Below are 23630 nucleotides of genomic sequence, written 5' to 3' on the forward strand. Positions count from 1 at the left end.
TTGAATGAGGCAGCAGACCTGAAGTACCTTATCAAAACTTGGCTGGGTGGAGGCAGAAATGTTGCCTTGACAGAAATAAACCACAACAGGTTGAGTTCTTACAACATCCTAAACCAAAATGAAACAATTGACTGAACCTAATCACCATGAGCAACATGCTTAACAAGAATTGAACCCCACTCCTTGTCTAACAAAATTTACCATAGCTTTCCCCAAGCTAGCAGCCTCCAGATGTGCAGTGTGGCCTCCTAGAATCCTTGGTGTTGCAGTCCAATACATTGAGGTTGCTAGGCTGGAGAAGACTGATTTATTGCTATGGTTATTTGACTTATAGCCAAATGCATTCTAATAACTACAGCTGCAATCATTAAACTCAGTGAACAGATTCAGACTTCTGAGTCAATACATTGGCTGCTTTGTGTGACACTGAACTACAGATTAGCTAAACACATTTTAGCAATTGCGTGGTTAATGAGCAGTTCATGTGACTTGCAAAATTACAGCTATGCCCACGTGGCTAACCATGGGTATTGAACAGACCACACTATCAAGTAGCAATTTGATCAATACATTATACTAAACTATGGTCTCTTTAATTATGTTTTGTTGTAAGCATAGTTGACTCATTTACTACATTATGCCAGGCTAGGATCTATGGTTTAAAATCCACAATAGCTGGATTCACACATCATGCTAACTCAGAAATAAGCAAACTCTGTTATGGTTTGATTCGATGGGTGAACCCAACTGATGTATGAAAGAGCCAATCAATATTGTCAGGTTTAGATTCACTTGTGAATTACTCTGACTTTAGTCCAGTGATGGTCTCTCAAGCAAGCCTATATAATAAGACAGTTGTGAAGGTAAAATATGTGAAATGATGCATATTATATCACACATCAACCTTAAAATCACCCAACTTCATATCAGATGCAAAGCTTTTCCATGGAGGTTGAAATGTGTGTATGAATCAATCTTTAGATGTACAGGTAGCTATCCCAAAGAAGAACATCTAATATTGAACTTGCTAGGAGAAAGACACTCACCTTTTCCTCAGTGTCACACTTGGAATCTGCTTTGCTTGGTGAAACCTTTCAAGACAAAAATAATCCTTGAAAAGTGCAGTTTTTAAAACCATTCCAAATCTTGACAGTGTCTTTGATTGAGAGGGAAAGGGAAGTAGAAGGATATAGTTTTAAACACCGAGATATACAATGGAGCACATACAGTATATTTCCATATATGTGAATCACAGTGACATTCTAGTGAAGTTACATTTTTTTCCCCTCAAATAAACAAATTGGACAGACATCCATCAGAAAAGAAGTGGGAAGGTTTTTTCACAAAAAATTGAGACTAGATGGCAGAAAAACTGCTGCTTGTAATGAATATATTCATTTGTTGTTTTGTTACACAAGTCTCTCCAGTTTTACACATTTTGTTAACTATTGTCCTGCTTTCATTCCCCCTCAGAAAAGATGCTCTTTTAGGAATTATTATTAATTCATCAAGGACACCAATAATTTATAGCATTATCAGCTGCAATATCTGTTAAACAACTGCCCAGTTTCAGGACATTTTCGATTTAGATAAAGAAAAAGCTCCTTCAGGAAGTTGGAGCAGATAATCCACTAGATCTTTTTCATTCCCCTGACCGCATGAAGAATTAAAAAAAGCATATTCTCTAAATGTTGGAAAAGCATACATATTTTGGGGAAATTATATTTGATAATTATGGCTCTGCCAGCTTGCGTGGGGTGATAACAATCTTACCCAATCCTGGAGGTGGCTGGCGCCTTGATGACGTACCCTGAGTGACTGCCAATTATTCTTGGATCTATTTATTTTCTATGTATTAATAATAGATTGTAATTTTGTAATTTTAATTGATTTTAACTGTTTTGTAAACTGCCCAGAGTCGTTTCAACAAGATGGGCAGTACAAATTTGATAGATAGATAGATAGATAGATAGATAGATAGATAGATAGATAGATAGATAGAATGACAATATAAAATAAATATAATTTGAGAGTTATATTTGTTGATGGTCTCTTACAGAACAAATCAATAAGCCCAGGGATTTAAATGAAACATGTTCCCAGATGTGTATGGAGCATCCTTCCTTGATTTGGTTCCTTCTAGATGTGTTGGACTTTTAACTCCCATAATTGCTCACCATATAGGACTTATAGATCCAATGTCTTTAGAGTATGTGGGCCACAGGAGGCTAGTACAGTGGATGAAGGCTTTGGCTATGGCTATGAATTGAAAGTATAGCTAAAAGGGAGGTTGGAGGTAGGAAGGGCCATTGACAACATTCATACATAATGCCAATTTTTTAAATTGGCTTGCTGATTTAACCATAATCACTTGGTTCAAACATATAGTGATAAGGAACCACAGACTGTATAAAGTCAGAAAACAAAGAACCCACATTAAGGCTTAGCAGGCTATGTGATCCCAGCTAGTGTCTTCTATCTATTTACTATTGGAAAATGTTACTAGTCTTGATAAAGTTTTAATGTCTCACAGCAGTTATTTTATTTTCTTATATTCTGTCCTTAAACTAGCTTAATGCATATGCAAAAGTGGAGAAAGCGTTGAACAGGCAAAAAAAAGACAAAGAAGCTTGTCTGAATTCATGCCATTTTTAAAATTAACCTTAGGTGTCAGTCTTATGCTGTTTAGAGGTTCTATACAGACTGAACTTAATGAGCATTATTTCTGAATACAAGTCTTAGTGTAGTTTTTCTACTCCTTTAACAATACTGGCATACTTTTCTTCCCTTGTGCCTAACTAAAAATCCCGCTGTTGAGAAAATCAATATATCTGATGATTTTGTCGATCTTCCCAATTAATGAATAAAAACACAACCTTTTCACACACCGTTAAGTTATATTCTTCTACAGCATCCATCTTCAGTTTTGCACCCTCAAAAGACTTGGGGCTCCAACTCCAAAAATTGCTGGCTAAGATGACCCTTCCTGGGAATCCCCGTCCCATACATCTGTTGGGTACCAGTCTAGGGAAAACTGTTCCACAATTTCATTACTTCTAAAACAGAAGTCTTGCTTTCTACATTATCTAGCAAGTATAGCGGCCACACTGTCTTCTTATCTGCCTTACGTGATTTCACAGTCAGCCTCCATGATAGTCACTTTCCTGTTTCCGGCATATTTTAAACTACTGCCCCTTTTAAATTTCCTTTCTAGTGCCAAGGAAGGAAGGAAGGAAGGAAGGAAGGAAGGAAGGAAGGAAGGAAGGAAGGAAGGAAGGAAGGAAGGAAGGAAGGAAGGAAGGAAGGGCAATTTGGTAGCAATTCACTCCAGTTAGATAGGGAAAAACCAATGATAACATCTTACCAATGTTTTGAAGAAGCTCATGATGTTATTGTCTGTCCTGGTTGTTGTGTTAATGTTCTCTGTTTTTACCTCTTCTTGGGCAAGATCCTCAGAGGCCAAGCCACTGGCAACTGCTGTATCCTGCTGCAGGGTGGTTTGCTTGCACTCATCTGTTAAATCCTGCATCAAAAGAAAGCATGTTTCTTTCAGATCCTCACTTGCTAAATGCCTAACAGATTTGTAAAAGTAATCTGTTTGCCACTTGCATCATGTTCTTCTACAAGGCAGAGTCATAATTCCATCCATATTTCTTCAACCTACATATACAGAACAATTGGTCCTTTATGTAGTCAGTGTCTAAAACATGCACAATTGCAGTTAGTTGCGGGGGGGGGGGGGACATTGTTCTGAATCACAGGGAACAACAAATGCAAGAAGGCAGGCTGCAGGCGGCTAAACACGCGTCCCCCCTCCAAGCAGCTGAATACTAAATAGTAAGCTCCACATGATTGTCGTTGTGAACTCTGAATTCTGAGGATCCTACAGTACCACACACAGGGCATCCAGAGTGCCCAGTTTATACTACTGTTCTGAAAGTTTTTCAGAAGCATTAAGTGTAGCTAAAACTTTAATACTGATGCAGTGTGGAAGTGCTCTGTTAATGGTAGCTTACATTTAAACAATAATGATCTCTGCAACTGTAGGGGTTTTTGGGAAAAAAAAGAGAGAGAGATTGGAAACTCAGTCTGTAGATGCTTTCATTTGTATTCCAGCACTGAGCAGATGAATTGATCCTGATGGCTTCAATGTTTCTTCCAGCTCAAGGATTCTAATACGTATCTGTGCGGGTGCAAGCATACGTGAAGTATGAGACATATGAATGAGTGTCGGGGTTAGGTGGAAAATAGTCACGGTCTGCATCTCCCCCTTGCAGCTGGAGAGGTCTGGCCCTGTTTAGCAACTTTCAAGTTCAGGCAAAGTCATTTGCTATTGTCACTTGCTGTAGCTTTGCAGAGCCCCGTTTCTTCCTAGTACTAATATAGTCGCCATGAAGTGATCTAATAGAATAGAATAGAATAGAATAGAATAGAATAGAATAGAATAGAATAGAATAGAATAGAATAGAATAGAATAGAATAGAATAGAATAGAAATCTTTATTGTCATTGTACTACTTGTACAACGAAATTAAATGCCACCCCAGTGCAGCTTTAAAAATATAAAAACCATAGAACACATAACACACATAAAACACATTTAACACAACCTTCACATTCCATATTGCACAACCCCTGATGCTGCATTAATACTGCACTATACGATAGAATTCAGTATAATTACAACTCTAAGATAGAAGCTATTCTTCAGCCTATTCGTCCTTGTTTTCATCATCCTGTACCGTCTGCCAGAGGGTAATAGTTCAAAAAAAGAATGTCCAGGGTGGGATGGGTCCTTAAGAATTAATCTCATTAATACTAAGTAGGAAAAGGGGCATAAGGACAGGAGGTTGAATGTAAGTCAGTTAAGGCATAGAATGGACTCAAGAACTTTAGAGTAAGCATATTTGGACAACAGGTTGACCCAACAGAGAACCAACGTATCTTCTGAACCTAGAAGGGTAGGGTTATTTTTTTCTTTCTACTTTAGATAGCATCATGCCCAGGTCACATGGAACAGTCAGTCCCACTTCCTAAATAATTCCCTTTTTTGTGTGCCAAGGTGTAACTTCAATGTGCTTTTCTCAGTATCACTACTAGATACAGAAAGAGGAATAATTGATCCTTCTTATCCACCTCATCAAAATCTGAAGAAGGCGCTAATGAGCATATTAAAGGGGGTATAATATTGGGGGGATAGAAATTACTATCTTTCAGACTTGATGAAGTCCAACATCACTGACTGATCTTCATCACTGGCCAGTCCTGGTCAGGGTATTCACAAAGTATCGTGAAAAATAGTCAAGATAGCAGCCGTGATGGTGCGATCAGGGCTGCACATGGTTTTATGTACATCGCAGCACATAAAAACTAGAAAGAGCTTTGATTGCACTGTCATGGCCACCATCTTGACTTTTTGGCCACACCTTGGGAACCCTGGACACTCTTGGTCCTGGCTGAATTCTATGCACACAGAAATAGCCACCAATATCTTTTATAAGGTATGCAGTATTTAGCTGTAAAATGGGGAAAGTGTTGTAGATTCAGTGTGAGTGCAGACATTTCCCACTTTGGATTTGAACACAGTGGTGCACACCTTGTCTTCCTGTATAAATAAATCCTTCAAATTCAATTTTGACATTGAATTGCAATCACAATATTAGAAATCTCTTTTTAAAGTAATGGAATCTGTTCAATTGGATGTGTATTATGTTTCTAATTTGTTAGTGTATTTTAGTTAGTGTTAGTGACAGAATCTTCCTCTATCAGTAAACTGTATGTAGCTCTGCGTGTGTTAACACGTGTATGAGTGTACTGTATATGTGTGTTTGCATACTTGTGTGTGCATGTCTGTCTTGTCTTTATTTATTCCACTTTGCTTTTCAACAGTGCCAAAGATACTGATGCCTGAAGCAAATAAACATGTTTTCTTCCACTTTGTACAACTGAACAAAGTAAAATACAGAAGCTAGGACATTCACAAGAGTTCAGTTTTGACAGCTGTTCTCTGCCCACCTACTCCCTTCTCTTTCGTTGCATGCAAGCCCAACAATTCCTAATTAATTTCATACTTTCCAACATTTCACAAATGTTGAAAGCAGCATCATTGTCTAGTTATAACACTCTCTGTCATACACACAGTGACAGAGAGAGAAATACAGCATTACACACATTGTTTTTCTGCTGTGCTAATTTACTGTAGAAATGTTTCTGAATGTTTTAAAAACTGGGCAGATTCAGAATACATTCTTTAGATATACAGGCCCTAGGCTGCTTAGGTTTTTAACAAATACGTATCCCACCTTTTCCTTTTTGGCTAAAAATAATCAAGAAAATGAGTAAAGAGGAAGAATTACAATATGCAGAGATAGCAAGATATTAAAAATACAATGAGAGTATAGCAAATGGCTAAAATATTGTTCCTTAAGAGAAGGGGGGAAAAAGAAGCTAAAAAAAAAAAAGATGCAACCATGAGAACAGAAAAACAAAAGGAAAAAAAAAATCAATCCATCCAAGTTCACATCCCTAACAATCAAAAGTCTTTCTAAAAAAAGCTACAGTACTGCAAATAAGCCATCAAATTCCCCTTGTGAACTTCCAAGCTCGCTTCACAAGAAGGTACGGTGCAGACAACCCCTTATTTCTGGTGCCCAAGATGGAAAAGATTGTGAAAGGAGTCCATTGAAATGTCCTCAGGTTGGATAGGGGGTGGGGTGGCCTAGGGTTCACAAAAAGGTTTATTTTTTTTTTTCAGTCAGAAAGGATAAAAATCAAGAAGTTATTTCTTTTCATGCCTTTTAACAAATGTTTCTTTCTTTTCATGCCTTTTAATAAAAAAAGAGGCAAGAAACATAACATTTGAACATGAAACTGATGATCCTATTTGTAATCTATGGGCACTGTGCAAATACCAACACTGAGTAACTTTGATGATAAGTGACAGACATCATAATTAATTGTCAAAACTCATTATTACAAAATAATACATGAATAATTTACTATTCCCTATTTCTCTGTAAAAATATGAATAAAATATTGAAAATCATATGACATATAATTTTTAATTCTGTTGTGTTTATAGAGTCAGGGGCCCACAGAGGCAAAAATGCCTAGGGCTCACAAAAGTCATTATGTGGCCCTGGGCAGGAGTGTCCAGAGCAAAGTTTGACAAGCCCCACCCCCTCTTCTACGTGTCTGCATCATGACATCACTGCAGAGTGATGCTTGCAAAGTGACATCACTGTGTATACTGAGATGCCATTGAAAGCACAGCTTGCTTGCTGTCAAAAAACAGGCCAGTCATTCCAGCTGGTTTTATTACTGCTGGTAATTTTCAGTTACTGACTGTGAGCAGGCCAGTTGCTGCTGGCCTGTTTTTTGACAGCAAGGAATAATTACTTTTTTTTTTTAATTCAGGGAATCAAGTTATGTTAAAGAACTTCACTGGTTCTAGTGCTGATACCCATGATATCTGGTTATATTGTGATCAATTGGGCAAATATTACTTAGAATTCCTGGATGATACTTTGGAAACTTGGGAACAATTCCCCTAAACTGGGAAAAAATGTAACTGTACTCCCTCAGTCTAGACCGGTGTTTCTCAACCTTGGCAACTTTAAGACGTGTGGACTTTGACTTTTTATCGTCTTTGGTGGACATGTAATAAGGCTTAAAAAAATTGGACCCAAATTCATCTATTAATTCAGAAGATTTTGAAGGTTAATATACAGTTAAAACCAGAGACTTTCCTTTTGGGGCTGATGGATAAACAATTGGAAAAGGCTCATGGACTTTTGCTTTTATACAGTATATGATAACTGGAGCTAGACCTCTATATGCTCAAAGGTGGAAAGACTCGACATTACCCACAATGGAAGAATGGAGGCTGAAGACAATGGAGTTAACTGAGATGGCAAAATTGACAGCTCTGCTTAGAGAAAAAAACACTAATGCCAGTTGGAAACCCTTTTTGGACTTTTTGCAGGAGACGGAAAGAAATGAAATTATGATATATGGATTTGATGATTTGTTCAATTAATAGATTAAACAAAATATGTATGTTAAGATGTAGTTTTAGAGTAAGAGGTTCTTATATGATTTATCTATACCTGCTGTATAAGAAGTCAGAAGTCATTCTTTTTGTAATTTTTCGTTTTTTCCCTTTTCTTTACTTTCCATCACTTTTGTATTCTTTCTTTATTTCTGACTCTCTTGTTCTCTACTTCTCTCCTTGATTATTAGTTCTTGTTTGCTTTTATCTTTATGCTTTTTATAACTTAATAAAGTTCTTATTAAAAAAAAAAAGACATGTGGACTTCAACTCCCAGAATTCTCCAGCCAGCACAGCTGGCTGGAGAATTCTGGGAGTTGAAGTCCACATGTCTTAAAGTGGCCAAGATTGAGAAACATTGGTTTAGACTGTGAGCCCATGGCTGCTCTTAAAAACATGGATATTATCCCTTGGACTTCTGTATACAGCTTTTAGCTTTTAACCCCCCTGCCCTCCTCATTCCTCTTAGTGCTTGTTTGAAGTATGCAAAGTATTTGAGGTTGGCCTTGCTTTTTTTTAACAAGATTCCTTCTCCTTTAGGGACCCGCTAGGAATCCCTTTATAAATGCATTGCTCATATGTGGTAGCTGTTCTTTCGAGGATAGAGCGCATACGCCTTGCAACTTTCTTTTTCAATAGCACTTGTGTGTTTTAAAACGTTGGCTGTTTTTTTTTTAATCCTATTATCTATGGATTATTCGATGTTTGTGCCTTTTGCTCATAAAATTCTTTATGCAATGCTCGGCTGGGTGGGAGATACATCATAAAATCAAAGCAATATGAATCTATTTAGAAAGATGTTCAGAAATTCATTGTGGAGCTTATTCCGCCCCATGGAGGTCCTTTTCCTCATTTCTTCCCTTTCACATAAAGAATGTATCACTTACACTTACGAAGGGAACATACAGCTGAGTGGGATGAAAGTGGGATGTGGACAGAGATTCTTATTATATGTGAAATGTTGCATGCATGGTGTAACAAAAGTCCTTTAATTTCATGAAAAGCTAATGAAAATAGGGCTTCTTTTTAGGTTAGCATGCAAGGAGTTAAATGCTTCTGATTGAGAGAGAGAGAGAGAGAGAGAGAGAGAGAGTCAGGCCTAGCCCAAGGAACTCCAAGAGACAATGCCAATTCAGTCCAACTATGTTTATTAGCTACAACCTCTGGCAAGAATCTTCCCAGACTGAAACCCCAGTTCCCAAAGTCCTCCAGCCACAACAGTGTGAATTCCTCAGGGAGGTGCCAGTCTCATCCTCTTGTTCCTCCCACACTCTTCTGGCGAGCTAAGAAAATGTTTATCTCCCTGATCCTGGCCTTCATAATTCCATTCCATCACAGTGAGTGAGTGAGTGAGTGAGTGAGTGAGTGAGTGAGTGAGTGAGTGAGTCTGTCTGTCTATCTATCTATCTATCTATCTATCTATCTATCTATCTATCTATCTATCTATCTATCTATCTATCTATCTATCTATCTATCTATCTATCTGATCACGTTTCTGTCTTGCCACAATCAAAAAGAATCTCAGTGGCTTACATAGAATATAAAAACCAATTAAAACGTACACTGTACAAACTGCACAACAATAACAACATCAACTAAACACAAAAATAAATTAATTAGCTTGAACTAGCCTAAAAAAGTTTTAGAAATGTCATGTAATAGTAAGGAGGTTATCTCAGGAATTAAGAAATGCTGCCAGTACATAGCTTATATTAAAAATATTATGCCATAATAAAAACCTTATAGTCATCTCTATGTAACATTATTCATCGTATATTAAAAATGATGAAGATATAACAGTAGCAAAATCTGCCATTTAAAGAATGAGCAAGCCAATTTGGTAGGTGTTTATTAACATTTGCCAGGCCACTACAAAAAGGATTTATGACTTTCTCATAGAGATTGTATGGCTTGTAATATTACCTGAATCCTACTATTATTTATTTCTTCTTCAAAAATATGTTACTAGTCCTCAGTAAAATGAGGGGAAATGAAGAAAACCTGGCAGTAATTTACCAATGGGAAAAAAAAACCCTAGACTTTCATGATATTCAACTAGTCTAAAGTTCGACAGAGATTTAAATATTAGGCATTCCTCAAATAAACATTTAAATATTTGGATTTTGCCTCTAGGTCTGTTCATTATCACATTAATCCATGTATTTTGTTTAATAGGAGGTCCATCGGTGAGTGAACATTTGTCACAAAAGTCACAGAATTATATTATATAATTTTTCAAGGAGGAAAATCATATAATATGTTTCCTTTAATTTGAATAATTCGATGAATAAATGTCCAAGTGCAGGAAGGGACAAGAACACTCAGAGGGCTATTATGCTATTATCCAGCCTCCAGGAGTCTCAGCCTGGAATAACAGATTTTTAAAATAAAATACTGAAATAAATATAGCCATCTAATTTTGGAATCTAATTGATGCTACAATATTTTTCATTTCAACATTTCAGCACTGGATTTTTTAAACATTACCAATTTAATTTGGTTTATGGATTCTTATTTCTTTGTAATTATGATTGGTAATCTCTTTTGTTTTGGACATTGTCCATATGGAATAAATCAATCATTGGATAAAAATATCAGGCACAAACAGCCCCCAACCTTTTGTTCCTGGAGTCAAAGGATCAAATGGCATTTCCTACCCCCACGTCAAGACACATAGGTTATTTTGGAACCTAAAGGAAAACATTCCATTATAAACAGGTACAATTATTTGCTCTCGTGATATCCCATATCAGCTTCCCAAACTGACTGTTTAATGTTGCTTAGTGGACCAGCCAGATGCACTTTTTTAAAGTCACAAACATCAGATTGAAGGTCGGTATGGCAACAGAGAGCCTGAAAGTGTGAAAGTGGTGAGAGAAAACAGAACTTCTTTTCAGAAGACAAGCTAATCCTCATGGTGATGCATAACTCTGCATCTTAGAAATGGGAAGTGTGCTTCAACTTGGAAATAGTGGGAAATTCATAACCAGAAAAATGTTGGAAATGTATTGATGGATGGATGGAAAGAGAGATAAAAAGAAAGTAAGTCTTTCTTTTTAATTATAAATCTCTCCTTTTCATTATAGATCTCTATGGACAAAAAAGAGTTAGCTTTACATATTGAATTTCCCGTGTATTCTGAATACACTAATTATAAAATCATAAAGGTTAGTAAAGATCAAGAGTGCCCCCAGAGAAAAGTCAAGACATCAGAAAAGTCAAGATGGTGGCCACAACTTAGACGACGATGATGATGATGATTATAGCTAGCCCCATAGAGGCCTACTGTCTTCAGCCTCAGATTCTTCATCTTCTTGGACTCTCCTTTTCCTTTTTTAGTAATGTTTTTAAAATTTTGATGTTTTATGTATTTATATATATTTATGGTTTTAATGTTTTGTGTGAGTTGCCCAGAGTCCCCCATTGGGGGGGAGATGGGCAGGGGAGAAATTTAATGAATAAAATAAAATAAAATAAAATAAATAAAAATTAGACAACAGGTCTAATGAGTCACCTGTTGGGGGAGATGGGCGGCATACAAATTTAATAACAAATAAACTTTACAATGTAATCCCGGCCCTTTTTTTTTTTTAATGAACATTGACACATGCAAAAAGGGTCAAGATTTTGATCATCTCACAGCTGCCATTTTGACTTTTTTTTATCTTCTCCCACCCCCTGCATACACCCTGGTACAAATCCTACTATTTGAGATATAGACAAGGCGATTTATGAAAAGAATGTCTTCTGCCAAGACCACATTCTCATTCACATGGCTCAGCCAGTTAAATATTTCAAGCAAATCATTTACCTTGGCCTGAATAGTAAATGCTCTATCCGTGCAGTGAATCCTGCCCTTGTTTTAATTGTGCAGCCGCCTGAATGTAGTTTTGTGATGCTTGAAAAGAAAGCCGTGGTTCAACCAAACACAGAATGCCTGTGTAGCTCCTGGACTCTGCCCTAAAATGGGAGGGTCTTCCTCCTTTCCTCTTTCCAATGATGCTGTTTGTTGGCATCATGACATGTGGGGAAAAAGGCTTTGATGTGATTGATTCACCCCTCAGAAGCTATCAGTCATGGCTTACTTAAAGAGTGATGTGTGCCCAGAGCAAAATCCAGAGAATTACAGTTCTATCAACTATTTTGACTTTCAGTACAACTATACAGTCCGTATAATTGGAAATAGGGTTTCCTGCCATTAGCTCAGGCAAAGAAATCCATTTTATATAATGGGTGGTTTTTCTCATCCGGCTCCTTTATCTGAGTATAAAACCCAACAAAACGCAGCCAGGAAAAATATTAAGAGGTGACTTTTTTTTTAACATGGAAGCCCAACTTCAGGCTATCTGAACATGTGTATGCTGCTGCTTTGAAATAGGAGGATCAGCACAGAAGCCTGACATCCATTCATCTTACTGTGGCTTGTGCAGCAAGTTTTCCCAGAAACATGAAGCTTTGTAACACTATCCAGGGTTTGCATGAACAAGGTTTCTCAGTGCTTCAGAATGTTCAGCATATTAAGATGCAATCCTCTTCTAGTGAAGACTTAACTGCTCTTTAGATTTCACCAAAGGCTTTTTTGTCCCCTGTGAAGGTTCCCTTGGAATGCAAATGGCATTCCTCCACAGGTGATCTCAGCCAAATCGAGAGAAAGGAAAATGGATGAAGTTGTAAGAGGCAGAAGAATTGGTTATATGATAAGAAGAGGCGAGGAATTTGAAGGTGATGATATTGCTAGGACTTAGCTAGGATATTTTGGAGGCAACTCAGTGAGGTAGAAGCTATGACTGAGCAGTGGGTATGACAATAAGGTTTGGAGGTTGAGAGTTACAGTCTCAGTGACAAAGGACAGGGGACTGAATCTCCTGCAGTGTCTGGGATCAGCATAGGATCTTCACATCATCATGACAGGAACAGAGCACTCAAGAGGACACAGTCAACAAAATGGATTAAACTATTAAACTATAGACTGGGTTCATATGTTGTGCCAAGCCAGGTTCCTGAATAAGCCACAGTTGGCTGGGTCCACATTTTCTCTAAGCTATGACATAAGGTTTATACACTATTATCTTAAAACTAAACATTTTTTCTTACGATGAAGTATGAATGCAGTCATGTAAGACTAGGAATATGGTATTATGAACATCTGATTCACAGGAAATAATTTGTTATATAACATTGTTCACATTGCATTGATTTAAAATTCCCATTCCACCTAATGGTGGAGTAAGATATGTTGGAGATCTGAAATTCTACTGCAGAAAAACTCTAGGCCTAGCATAAATATATAAAAAGGGTGGAATGTAATAAGGATATTTCTTTTAAAAACCCCACCCTCTTTGTAACCCACTAGATCTTATTGAAGCAGCTAGGATCCCATATTTTTTTTTTTTTTAAATGACTGAACTAATCTCTGCCTAATGACAAATCTGGCCTTATTTATTTGTCTTCCTCAAGCACTGTTCCACCTCACTAATCTGACACTACCTTGTGCTCCCTAAAAACTCTTCATAAATGTAGTCAGGAACAAAACAGGTATTCAGCGTGTGCCTGATTCCACTGTTGCATTGCTTTTACTGTCAGGAAGTTTAAAAAAAAATAAAATAAATAATAATAATAAAAAGATCTATCTTTCCGTAACAGAAATCCATTATTTGTCAATGGAGAACAGATTTTGATCTTCTGCAGGACATCCTTACAGGTATCTGAAGGATGCTATCATAACCCCCTTGGCCTTCTCTTCTCAAGGCTAAATAATCCCAATTCCTTCTATCTCTCTTCATAAGGCTTAATTACTAGTCTTCTGATCATCCTCATTGCTCTTCTTTGAACCTGTTTCTCAGTTTCTCTGAACCCTTAAACTGCAGCGCACAGAACTAGGCTCAGTACTCAAGATGGGGTCTGACTAACAGAAAAGGACATGGAACTATTACTTTCTGTGATTTGGAAATCACCCTTCAATTAGTCAATGCAGCCTAAAGCTATGCTTGATTTTATTGCTTCTATATTACACCGATGACTCGTATCCAAGTTGTAATCAACTACAATCCCAAGATCTTTTTCACAAGTTTTATTACCAAACCAGGAACCCCCTTCCCCCACCCCATCTTACACTTGGGCATGTGTTTTCTGTTTCCATCAGGATTGCTTTGAATTTGACTTCTGACTTCCACAGTATTAGCCATCCCACCCAGTTCCTATTTCTATACTTGCCTTTCCTTGAAGTTCATGATCTGGCGTGCTTTGTAATCCTGCAGTTTCTTCCAAGGAGATGTCTACACCTGGATTGTTTTCGGTCACCTCCTCTTGACTTTGTTCCTGTACTTTGCTCTTCTGTCTTCCTCTTTCCACTTTGAAGAGTCTGTCCAAAAAGGTTAATTCTTTGGGCTTGGGTAAAGGGGCATCCTCCTCTTTAGCTGGGGCCGAGAGTTCGATTTCACTGAGAGATGCTTCGCTTAGGTTTTTATCAGAAGCTGTCTCTGCTGCAGCTGCAACCGAAAGCCCCCCGTTTTCACTCGGTGCTTTGTTTGCTTGAACTGCCTCTGAGCTGACATCAAGTTGAGCTGATCCAACGGATGGATTTGTTGCCTGCGCTTCAGTACGTCCTGGTACAGACCGTGAAAATGCAAAGGCAAAACGAGATTTGGCAGCTGGTGGAATAGGTTTGGCTTCTTTCCCGAGATTATTTCCATGGGCCTCAGAGATGGAGCTCATCTCCATTGTTTTCTGGGAAGAAACAGCTGCATTATCCAGGCCAACACTCACTGTTGCATCTACTACAAGTGCAAACAAGAAAACAGCAATTCTCCATCACAACAGGAAAGATGCACTATTAATCATAGCTGCCTGCATCTTTAATGGACTGATTGTAAACTGCAAGGTCTAAACAAACACAGTGTACATGTTTCATTCTCTTACCAAGTATGATATTTGGCCTAGCAAAGAATTTGAATTACCCAGATATGCCATATGGTCATTGGTCCATTAGATGCCCTGCCTTTTTAATGGCATAGGGCTGTAGGCGTAAAATGAAGATTAAATTAGTAAATGAAGTTTAATAATTGACAGCCTTTTCTATTTCAGAACTGTTGAGACCCTGCGAGGGTAAGGTTCCTATTACTATTTTTTTAGGATAAATTCTTCAGAAGGGTAAATAAGTGGTTATAGCCTTTTGTTGAATCATTAGAAGGTCTCATTATATGAGAAATAAGAAGCTGGAGAAGTCAACAAAAAAGGCAGAATTTGCTTTGAATTCCAGGTACTAGTTACTTAACATTTGAGAACACAGGCTGTTTGAGAACTGGCAGGGACTCTTTGGGAAGAGACAACATTTCTGAGGGAGGGAGGGAGGGAGGGAGGGAGGGAGGAAGGAAGGAAGGAAGGAAGGAAGGAAGGAAGGAAGGAAGGAAGGAAGGAAGGAAGGAAGGAAGGAAGGAAGGAAGGAAATTTCTAAAACTAAATAAATTTCATACACCCCTATTTCTAGTGTTTACATGGACACAACTATGCAGTTTTATTAGCATCAATACAGAAATAGTTTACAGTTGCATTATTCCAGGATGTTTTTGACTTCCCAGTTTAGCTACAGTTGTGGAACTTCCTGGTGCTCTCCCATTCATGAACTAACCACATCTGATCATGCCTAGTTTCCAAGCTAAAGCAAAGACAATACAAAGCACTTGCTAAGGCGTTGAAGACTCTAGGAGTAAAAAAGAATAACTGAACAACCTTTCACAGTAAATAATCTATTTATTAAAGCCATCTTTAACCACCTCTTCTTTCTCCCCCACCAACTCTTTTAAAAATGTCTGAGACCCAAGAAAGTTTTGCATTCTTAGATATTACCATTAGTTCCATGTTGCACTAAATGGTCATTTGAGTGAGTGTTCATGTTAGAAAAAAGGTATATGCCTTTGTACTTTACTCTGAAAAAATAATATTGATAGCCATTGAAATTATGTGTTTTTTCTCGACAAATGTCTAGTAACTCAGTTTCCAAAATTAATAATGCATAGATTAATAGTCATATTTACTTCCTTATATTTAGCCTCTTTCATCAAGGAAGCATATGGCAATCTTTGGGCTTTGGCCCTTCTCTCAGATGCTATAAACCAACGTTCTGCATCCTGATGCCCACATTATAAGATGAGCTATTATTTTTATTATGCCATACTGGAAATAATGGGTGTTGTAGGCCTACACATCTCAAGGACCTGGATTAGAGAAGGTTGTTCTATTGAGAGTTGGAACGTGACCGTTCCCTCTTTTAAGAGTCCACCTTGGCCCTCTGGATTTAAAGGAGGTTCTCAGTACCAGGAGGTAAGATTACAGCAGGAGTTCTGATCGTATTTGAAGTTTTGTTATGGGGGGAAAAAGTGAAATGGGGCATTCCATTTTGGAATTTTACAACTGCCAGGACCTAGATTGTTGATGTGTTAGAATTCATTTATTCAAGGTAGGGATAGATTTGAAGGAGATGAGGCTCAAGTAAGAATATCTAGATGGCACCAATTATAAGGGAGCACAACCCATCAGGAAGTTGTGCTGTGCAAGAAAAATAAAGAAGAATTGTTCCAGAGAACTGTCAACCAATCTCTCTGCCACTGTTGCCCTTAATATCAGCTTGTTGGCCTTAATGGCATCCAAAATCTTATCACTGTTTTGTAGGAAAATGACTTCAACCTACAGCAATGCTTCAGAAGATTTACCATGATAACTCATTAATCAGTACAATATAGCAAAGCAAATTCTGGCTTGCAAATGATATCTGTTTACTCAGTTAAGTGAAGCAAAAACAAAGATAAATAAGGTACTGGAAGCAAGATACCTTTGATTTCAGAACTTGCACAACTTGCAGGAAGAATTTTAAAAATGCTTTTAGGTGTGTTTCTGTACAGAAACATTAGCCAAATATACATGATGAAACAAGGGAGTGAAAACATCCACGTGTGGTGAATGTATAGTAATGGATGGAAACCTGGAAAAGGCTAAATGAATTATGTTTATCTGTGAGCATTCAAAACTTTCAGCAGAAAAGGGCAGGAAAAATATGAAAATTAGTATCATGAACATAACACTTCATATTAGACTCTCTGTTTCTAGAGCAAATCTACAAAACTGCCGTAACCCATTGATCTTGTCTACCTATTAGATTGTGGATATGTATTTTCCAACTGGATCACTAATGAAAATTGCTATTACTATTACTTTTCGGGGGGGGGGGTGTCTTCAAGTCAGCGTTGGCTCCTGGTGACTGCCTGGACTAGTCCCTGCAGCTTTCTTGGCAAGGTTTCAGAAGTGGTATGCCCTTGCCTTCTTCTTCCTATGGCTGAGAGGAATGACTGGCCCAAGATCACCTAGTTGGCTTCATGCCTAAGGAGAACTAGAACTCACAGTCTCCCGGTTTCTAGTCTGGTGCCTTAACCACTACACCAAACTGGCCCTCTCATATTATTACTAACTACTATCTTGTTATTCCTCTCTCTCTGTTTTATATGGCCCCCCAACTTACAAAAGTAACTCTAGGAAGTTTACAAATGATTAGAAGCATAAAAAACAAAGGAACCCCATAACAAAGCAAAGCAAAGCAAAGCAAATATCCAAAACAGAATAAATTGGGTCAACCTCAGTGCATTCCATTCAAGTCCTTTCAATTCTGCATTGGTTCCTCCCATGCTCTGGCCCAAGGCCTGGGGGAAAAGCCAGGTTTTCAGTGCCTTACAGAAGGGCCACCTGAATCAAAGGTTAATGTTGTTCCATAGGACAGGTATCACAACAAAGGAGGCATGACTCCTAGCTTCCACCAGGTGATGCTGTTTTGTAGAAGGGACTTGAGGCATACCCACTCTGACAGATAGGCAGTCCTGCAGATAACCCAGCCATGAAGGAATCTATAGGTGATAGATAAATTACATTAGGAAGCTTATAGGGAGCCAACGAATAGGCCTCTGAATCCAGGAATGACACAACTGGCAGACGAGATGGATTTATGCAATGGCTATGGCTGCTGCCTGCTTTTCCAGCAGGAGTCAAGAGTCCAAGAAGACTCTCAAACTGTGTACCAGTTCTGCCAGGGAGTATAATCCTGCCTAGAACCAAAGGGGGAGAATCCCAAGAGCTGAGGGAACACAAAACACACAGAGACTCTTGCTTAGGTTGAATCAAAGCCTTTTCTTCCCCATCCAGATTCCCACAGCTGCCAGACACTGGGGTAGAACACTGATGGCAACCCTTGGTCAGTCTAGGGTGGAAATGTATAATTGGGTATCAGCAGCAGCATATTGATAGTGCTGGACCCTGTACTGAGAGATGATGTCACCCAGCATTTTCATGTACTCACAGCGCTGAGGACTATCCCCATTTTCAGGACCATTAAGTTCAAATTCTTCCCAGGTAACCACACTGGACTGTGCCCTAGTCAATTCCAAAGGAACTTGCAGAGCCAGAATTTAACTCAGAAGGAATCAGAGTGATTTATCTGACAGGTGCATAGTGTAGTTTTCACAGTGCTGCTGTTTCCACTGCCTCCTTCCACAGAAAAGACCAGGTTACCCTAAACAATGTAGTTGGACAGCTATCTTTGGACACAATAAGAGCAGAAAAATTGCTACATTTTGCTGCTGCTTTTATCATCACAAAATAATCCTTAAGAAAGGTTTTCACCCATGCTCAATTGGATTCACTGTTTGCCATCCTCCAATGATGCTCTAGGAGTCTCTTTTGCCATTGTGTCTCCTGGAGTTCCTCAGAAAACCAGGGAGGTATCTGGGATCTACAAGTAGGGAGAGTCTGCACAGTTCCCTCTGAAACCAACAGGTCCATCAGGTTCCTGAAATTTACCTGAAAGGAAGACTAAATTCTTCCACAAAGAAATCAGCTTTATAATGGGTTGGATATCTTAGATGAGATAAGAATATGTTAAAAGAGATAGATTAGTTTATTTTTCCATCTAGTATTCCTTTCGGTAAATATGGTGACAGTCTCCAATGGATGACAAGTACTAATTATTCCTCTTATGCATATATGTACAGTGGGCAATGGCACCATTAGGGCTAACTCACTGATTGATGTTCGAGAACCCTCCTACTCCAAATTGCAGCACCGCCAATTGCTTCAATGGTTCTTTAACTATCTTCAAACCAAAGCCACATATGCTATGAAATAAAGTTCTACTTGTACCCTTTATATTTAGTCTCCAGAAGCCCTTTGGACTCATGTGACTCCATAGATCTTACCAGAGATGAAGATTAGAAGTCCAAATATGCATGACATCTTCTTAAAGGTTTTTTTAAAATGAACCTCAATGAGTTCTTTGAAGAGTCACTCACTACAATGGTGAGTGTTGCATAATACACATGCAGGCCCCAAAGACCTGGAAGAATCAAGGGAGATTTGAACCCAGCATTGATTTGCAATTAACTGGACCTTTTGGCTACAAAATCAGGACATGCAACCGTGCAGATTGCCAGTGCCATCAGTGTAGCTCCAGAAATAAAAAGCAAATAAAGACAGTAATTCTGCAGGTAGAAACTTCATTGGGTCATACAAGTGAGTTTGACAAGATTGACTATTTGGATTAACCTCTGTTATTTTAGCAGATTGTCAATCTTACTACACCCTTTGACTAAATATGCTTCTGCTGAATACACAACATCAGCTAGGGTGCTGGGGAGTATATTTACTAAGGCTGCCCTCTCACACATCCTCCATTGTGCTGCAGCCTCCCTGGCTGGCCCCTCCTCTCAATCAGAGAAAAGTCTTCTTCTGACACTGAGCTGGAACAGAAGAAAGCCGGGAAAGCAACTCTGGGGGCTGAGAGACATGGTTGGAACGCTGAGAGCATATTGTAGACGCTGACACAAAATGGATGGGGATGAGAGGCAATTTGCCTTACCTATTACCAAATACCCATTTACCAGAAGGTAAAAATGCTTCCTCTAAGGTTCCAGGGCATCCTCTGACCTTCTGGCCCACCTTTACCTTTTTTTTTTAGGGAAAGTGATCACATTTCCAAATAAAACTTCAGACTACAACAATAATCCACCATATTTGTTTTCTAATCCTAATACTATGGGGCTCACAGACAGTTTTGAAAATAAGTATGATTCCACAGACTGGTGCTTTGCAGCATTTCAACTTTTTTAAAAAATTGAAATAATCTTTGAAATATTAAGATTCAGGTAGAGCGGGAAGCCTGGATGATGTCAAGGTCAATGTCCGCAGATTTAGTTATCTGCGCACACACACATCCACGCACACATGCACATATCTTAGTTTCCTTATCTGCATTCTCACTGCATAGATTTGAACAGATTTCCCTTGTAACTATGCAACTAGCTTCATAGCATAATGTGGTGTTTCTTGAAATTCAAGATGCAGCACATTTTAGTCAAGGTTGCAATGATGTAAGCTCTCCAACAGTATCATGAGTGCTAGAGTAGAACATACCACTCAGTCTTTCACTGGAAGAAGTTTTGAAAGTGTCTGAAAGTGTTGCTCATCTGTGACTTTTATAATCATGTCTCAGGTTAGGCTTCACACACACCTGCGCATTCAGCTACGACTTCACCTTAAGATGCATTAAAAGAAAATGTAGAGTTGGTTCATAACTTAGTTACACTCAGTTGCTGTAGTGATGAATGCACCATTGGAAGAGCTGAAGGACCAGGTTAGGAACAGATCAGCATGGAGAAAATCTATGTGGTCACTAAGATCTTACAACAACTTGATGGCACATAATTAGTCAATCAACTCCCCTTCCAAAGCTATAGCTACCCAAAACAAAACCAATGCCACATGTCACACAAAAATGAAAGCCAAATCAAAATGCGATTGTTACCAAACTAAAAATATTGAAAATCTAGATCTGATTCCTCCTATAGAAAACAAGAGGGGGTAGGAGGGTCCGTCTGATTTAAAGATCAAAAGGGTTTGTGGGTTATAAATTCCACAGTCCCTTTTATTTTCCCAGTTAGACTGCTGTCTGAAATTGGAACACAATGAAGGATGAAGAAAAAAAAATAGATAACAGAAGTAATTATGGAGTGAAATGTATCCATACATAGACATACCACCTGTGTGTTCCTTTCTATTAAAATTTGCAGGATTGATACAAACCAGGTCTAAGATGCACACATCTGTTGCCATCACTTTTAATTTCGCTCTTGTCTTGCAAACTATTTCCCACTTTATGATTCAAACAGATGTTTCTGTAAGCCTTTTCCACAATAGAAAATATTTTGTGAAGTATCAAGAGTGTCTCTCCTGATAACAACCAGCCTTATCTTCTTTGGCAGCTCTTACAAACAAGAAATTATTTGAAGTGCCAAGTTGCTATAAAAATGTACTCCTCTGAAAGTCATTAGCAGAAATATTCAGGAGAAAGAGCATGGACCCAAATACAGTTGGGCGTGCATGTGCAATGTGTTACACTGTAGAGCAAAGGCAAAAGTGATCAAAGATGTCCATTGATTTCACAGATGAATAAAAATATCTCTAGTTTCTGAGCAGAGGAACAAAACAGGGGAGTATTGTGTGGGAGTTTGGCAGGGGAGATTATAATTGACTCCAAGTAGCATCGCGAGTCAAGGAAGCTTCGTGATAATCTGCAAGGTATGCACAATGCTTGTCCTCCTGCTTGAAGAGATTCCAAACTGCAACTGTTGGAGGTGCAAAGATGTGTCCTTATTAGAGGGAAAAGGCTTGAGGAAAAAGGTACTAACTTGAACACCCCAGGGAAGGTGAGAAGTTCCTAAGCAGGACAGGTGAAACTCTTCAAACCTATTGATAACTTTCCCTTTCTGGTGACTCACATGGGCATCAATGACACTGCCATAACAGACCTTGTTGGCTAAAATTACCTTGCTGTTGAAGATGCAGTTGAGGAGTTGGGACACTAAGTCACATAGTCTTGTCATATTGCTATATTTTGGCCTGAAATTCATAGGATTGTCAACATGATTTCAGAATGTTTTCTGCTTGTCAAACACAGACCTGTTTCTGTGGCTGAAGGCCAGTTTGAGCATTTTATTAAAGCATCAAGAGCTGTGGACACTTCATAAATGGGAAGTAGACAAACTAATTAATAATTGTGGCAGATTTTTTATAAGTTGCTGTTTGTCAACATTTGAATTAGCTCCATTTTGAGAGAAGGAAAACTTCCAAACATGTTGGCCCTTATATTCTAATTCTCTATACATTTCTAAACATTTCTTTTCCTTTTTTCAAAAAAAAAAATTATGTGTGGCAATTACTGTGTAGTGAAGTCTAATGAAATCTAAAAAAATGCTTAAGATTTAATATGCACTTGGGACAGAAAAGAATTTCTGCTAATCAGGAACCAGTTTAGTAAACATGCTAACATTTTTGGAGAAGTTGTTTGCAAACTGTTGGACATGTGATGGCATGTTCAGCTGCACACAGGTTAAGCAACTTTGGGCCATGACACTTGTCAGAGTCTGTCAGTTACTTGACAAGCTTTCCCATTTTTTGGCAGCCCCAACAGATAAGGAAGAGCCAGCAAGTTATTGATCTCCTAGATGTGATAGGGCTGGCTCAGCCTGATGTATTCAAAGTTGAGCAGACCAGGATAAAACTTATTATGCATCAAGGCAGGATTCAACACTGAAGAGAGGCAAGGTCTTTCACCACCTGATATGCAGTAACAGCAAATGAGACCTCCAGGCAAGTCAAGGACCATCGTCACCAAGGACAATCAACTTAGTTCTGGCACATGTTGTAGGACATCCAACAAGCCTTTCTTTTCACCTCCAGCAGTTAAAATACAATGTCGTAAACTCTATTTTGAGATTCTTTTAAAATTCGTGGCATAAAGTGGCCATGTCTCTTTGTTCATTAGTGAGATCAACCCTGGCTGGGGGTGGAGGTGGGGTGGGATGGCAGCCTGTTTTTGCACTGGCATGTGTCTTTCCTCTTTTACAAAGAATGTCATGTGGAAAATAGGAGTGCCAATGAGTCAGAATCAAGTCAAACACTATTAATCAATCAAGCTAACACCCACAATGCATACCTGCTATTGACTGATCAGCCTTTTGTACTCAAAACTGCACCTTCACTGTACACAGAAAATAGACAAGTGATAATTCAGGCCACAAAAAATGAGCAAGAATTTATAAGACTATGAGGCACTCCCTATATGACCATGGCAAGCTTTGTAAAACAATCCCAGAAAGACCTATTTGTGACAATGATTTTGGATATTTATTTATTTATATTTATTCATATTTCAAATTTGTCTCTGTCCATTTCACTACAGACAGACTCTGCAGCGATATATCGGTGAGTGGAATCTTTTCACTGAGTCTTCTAGTGAAGATGGCCATAACCATTCTACTTACAACCTCAGAAAGTTTCCTTGGCCTTCCATTCTTCAGTACATCAACGAATGCCAAGGGAATTTGGATTTGCTTTTTAAACAATTCACAATGCTTAGGGGCTTGGAGCAATATTAGATTGAGGGCACTCTGGGAAATTTCACAGCAGCTCCAGATCATCCTGGAGATCATTGGAAGTATGCAACTTGGGAGCACAGAGCACAATGCAGCTTGCCGAGATACGAAACA

The 23630-nt window shown here is 38.5% G+C and overlaps 1 protein-coding gene across 6 annotated transcripts in view; it reads right to left on the minus strand.

The window, feature by feature from the left end:
- Positions 1-23630, minus strand: part of BCAS1 (brain enriched myelin associated protein 1) — a 56237-nt gene that overhangs the window by 22316 nt on the left and 10291 nt on the right. For all 6 annotated transcript variants that reach the window (XM_088153407.1, XM_025163596.2, XM_025163597.2 and 3 more), the window contains exons 4-6: positions 14263-14825; positions 3365-3523; positions 1047-1091 (exon numbers count right to left, since the gene is read on the minus strand). In XM_088153407.1, coding sequence (XP_088009533.1) covers positions 1047-1091; positions 3365-3523; positions 14263-14825 — 767 coding nt within the window. The remainder of the gene's footprint in view (positions 1-1046; positions 1092-3364; positions 3524-14262; positions 14826-23630) is intronic.

The sequence above is a fragment of the Python bivittatus genome, unplaced genomic scaffold, assembly GCF_059951505.1.
Source record: "Python bivittatus isolate LINGU-HERP-01145 unplaced genomic scaffold, Pbiv_v1 ctg000700_np1212, whole genome shotgun sequence".
NCBI classification, from domain to species: Eukaryota; Metazoa; Chordata; class Lepidosauria; order Squamata; family Pythonidae; genus Python; species Python bivittatus.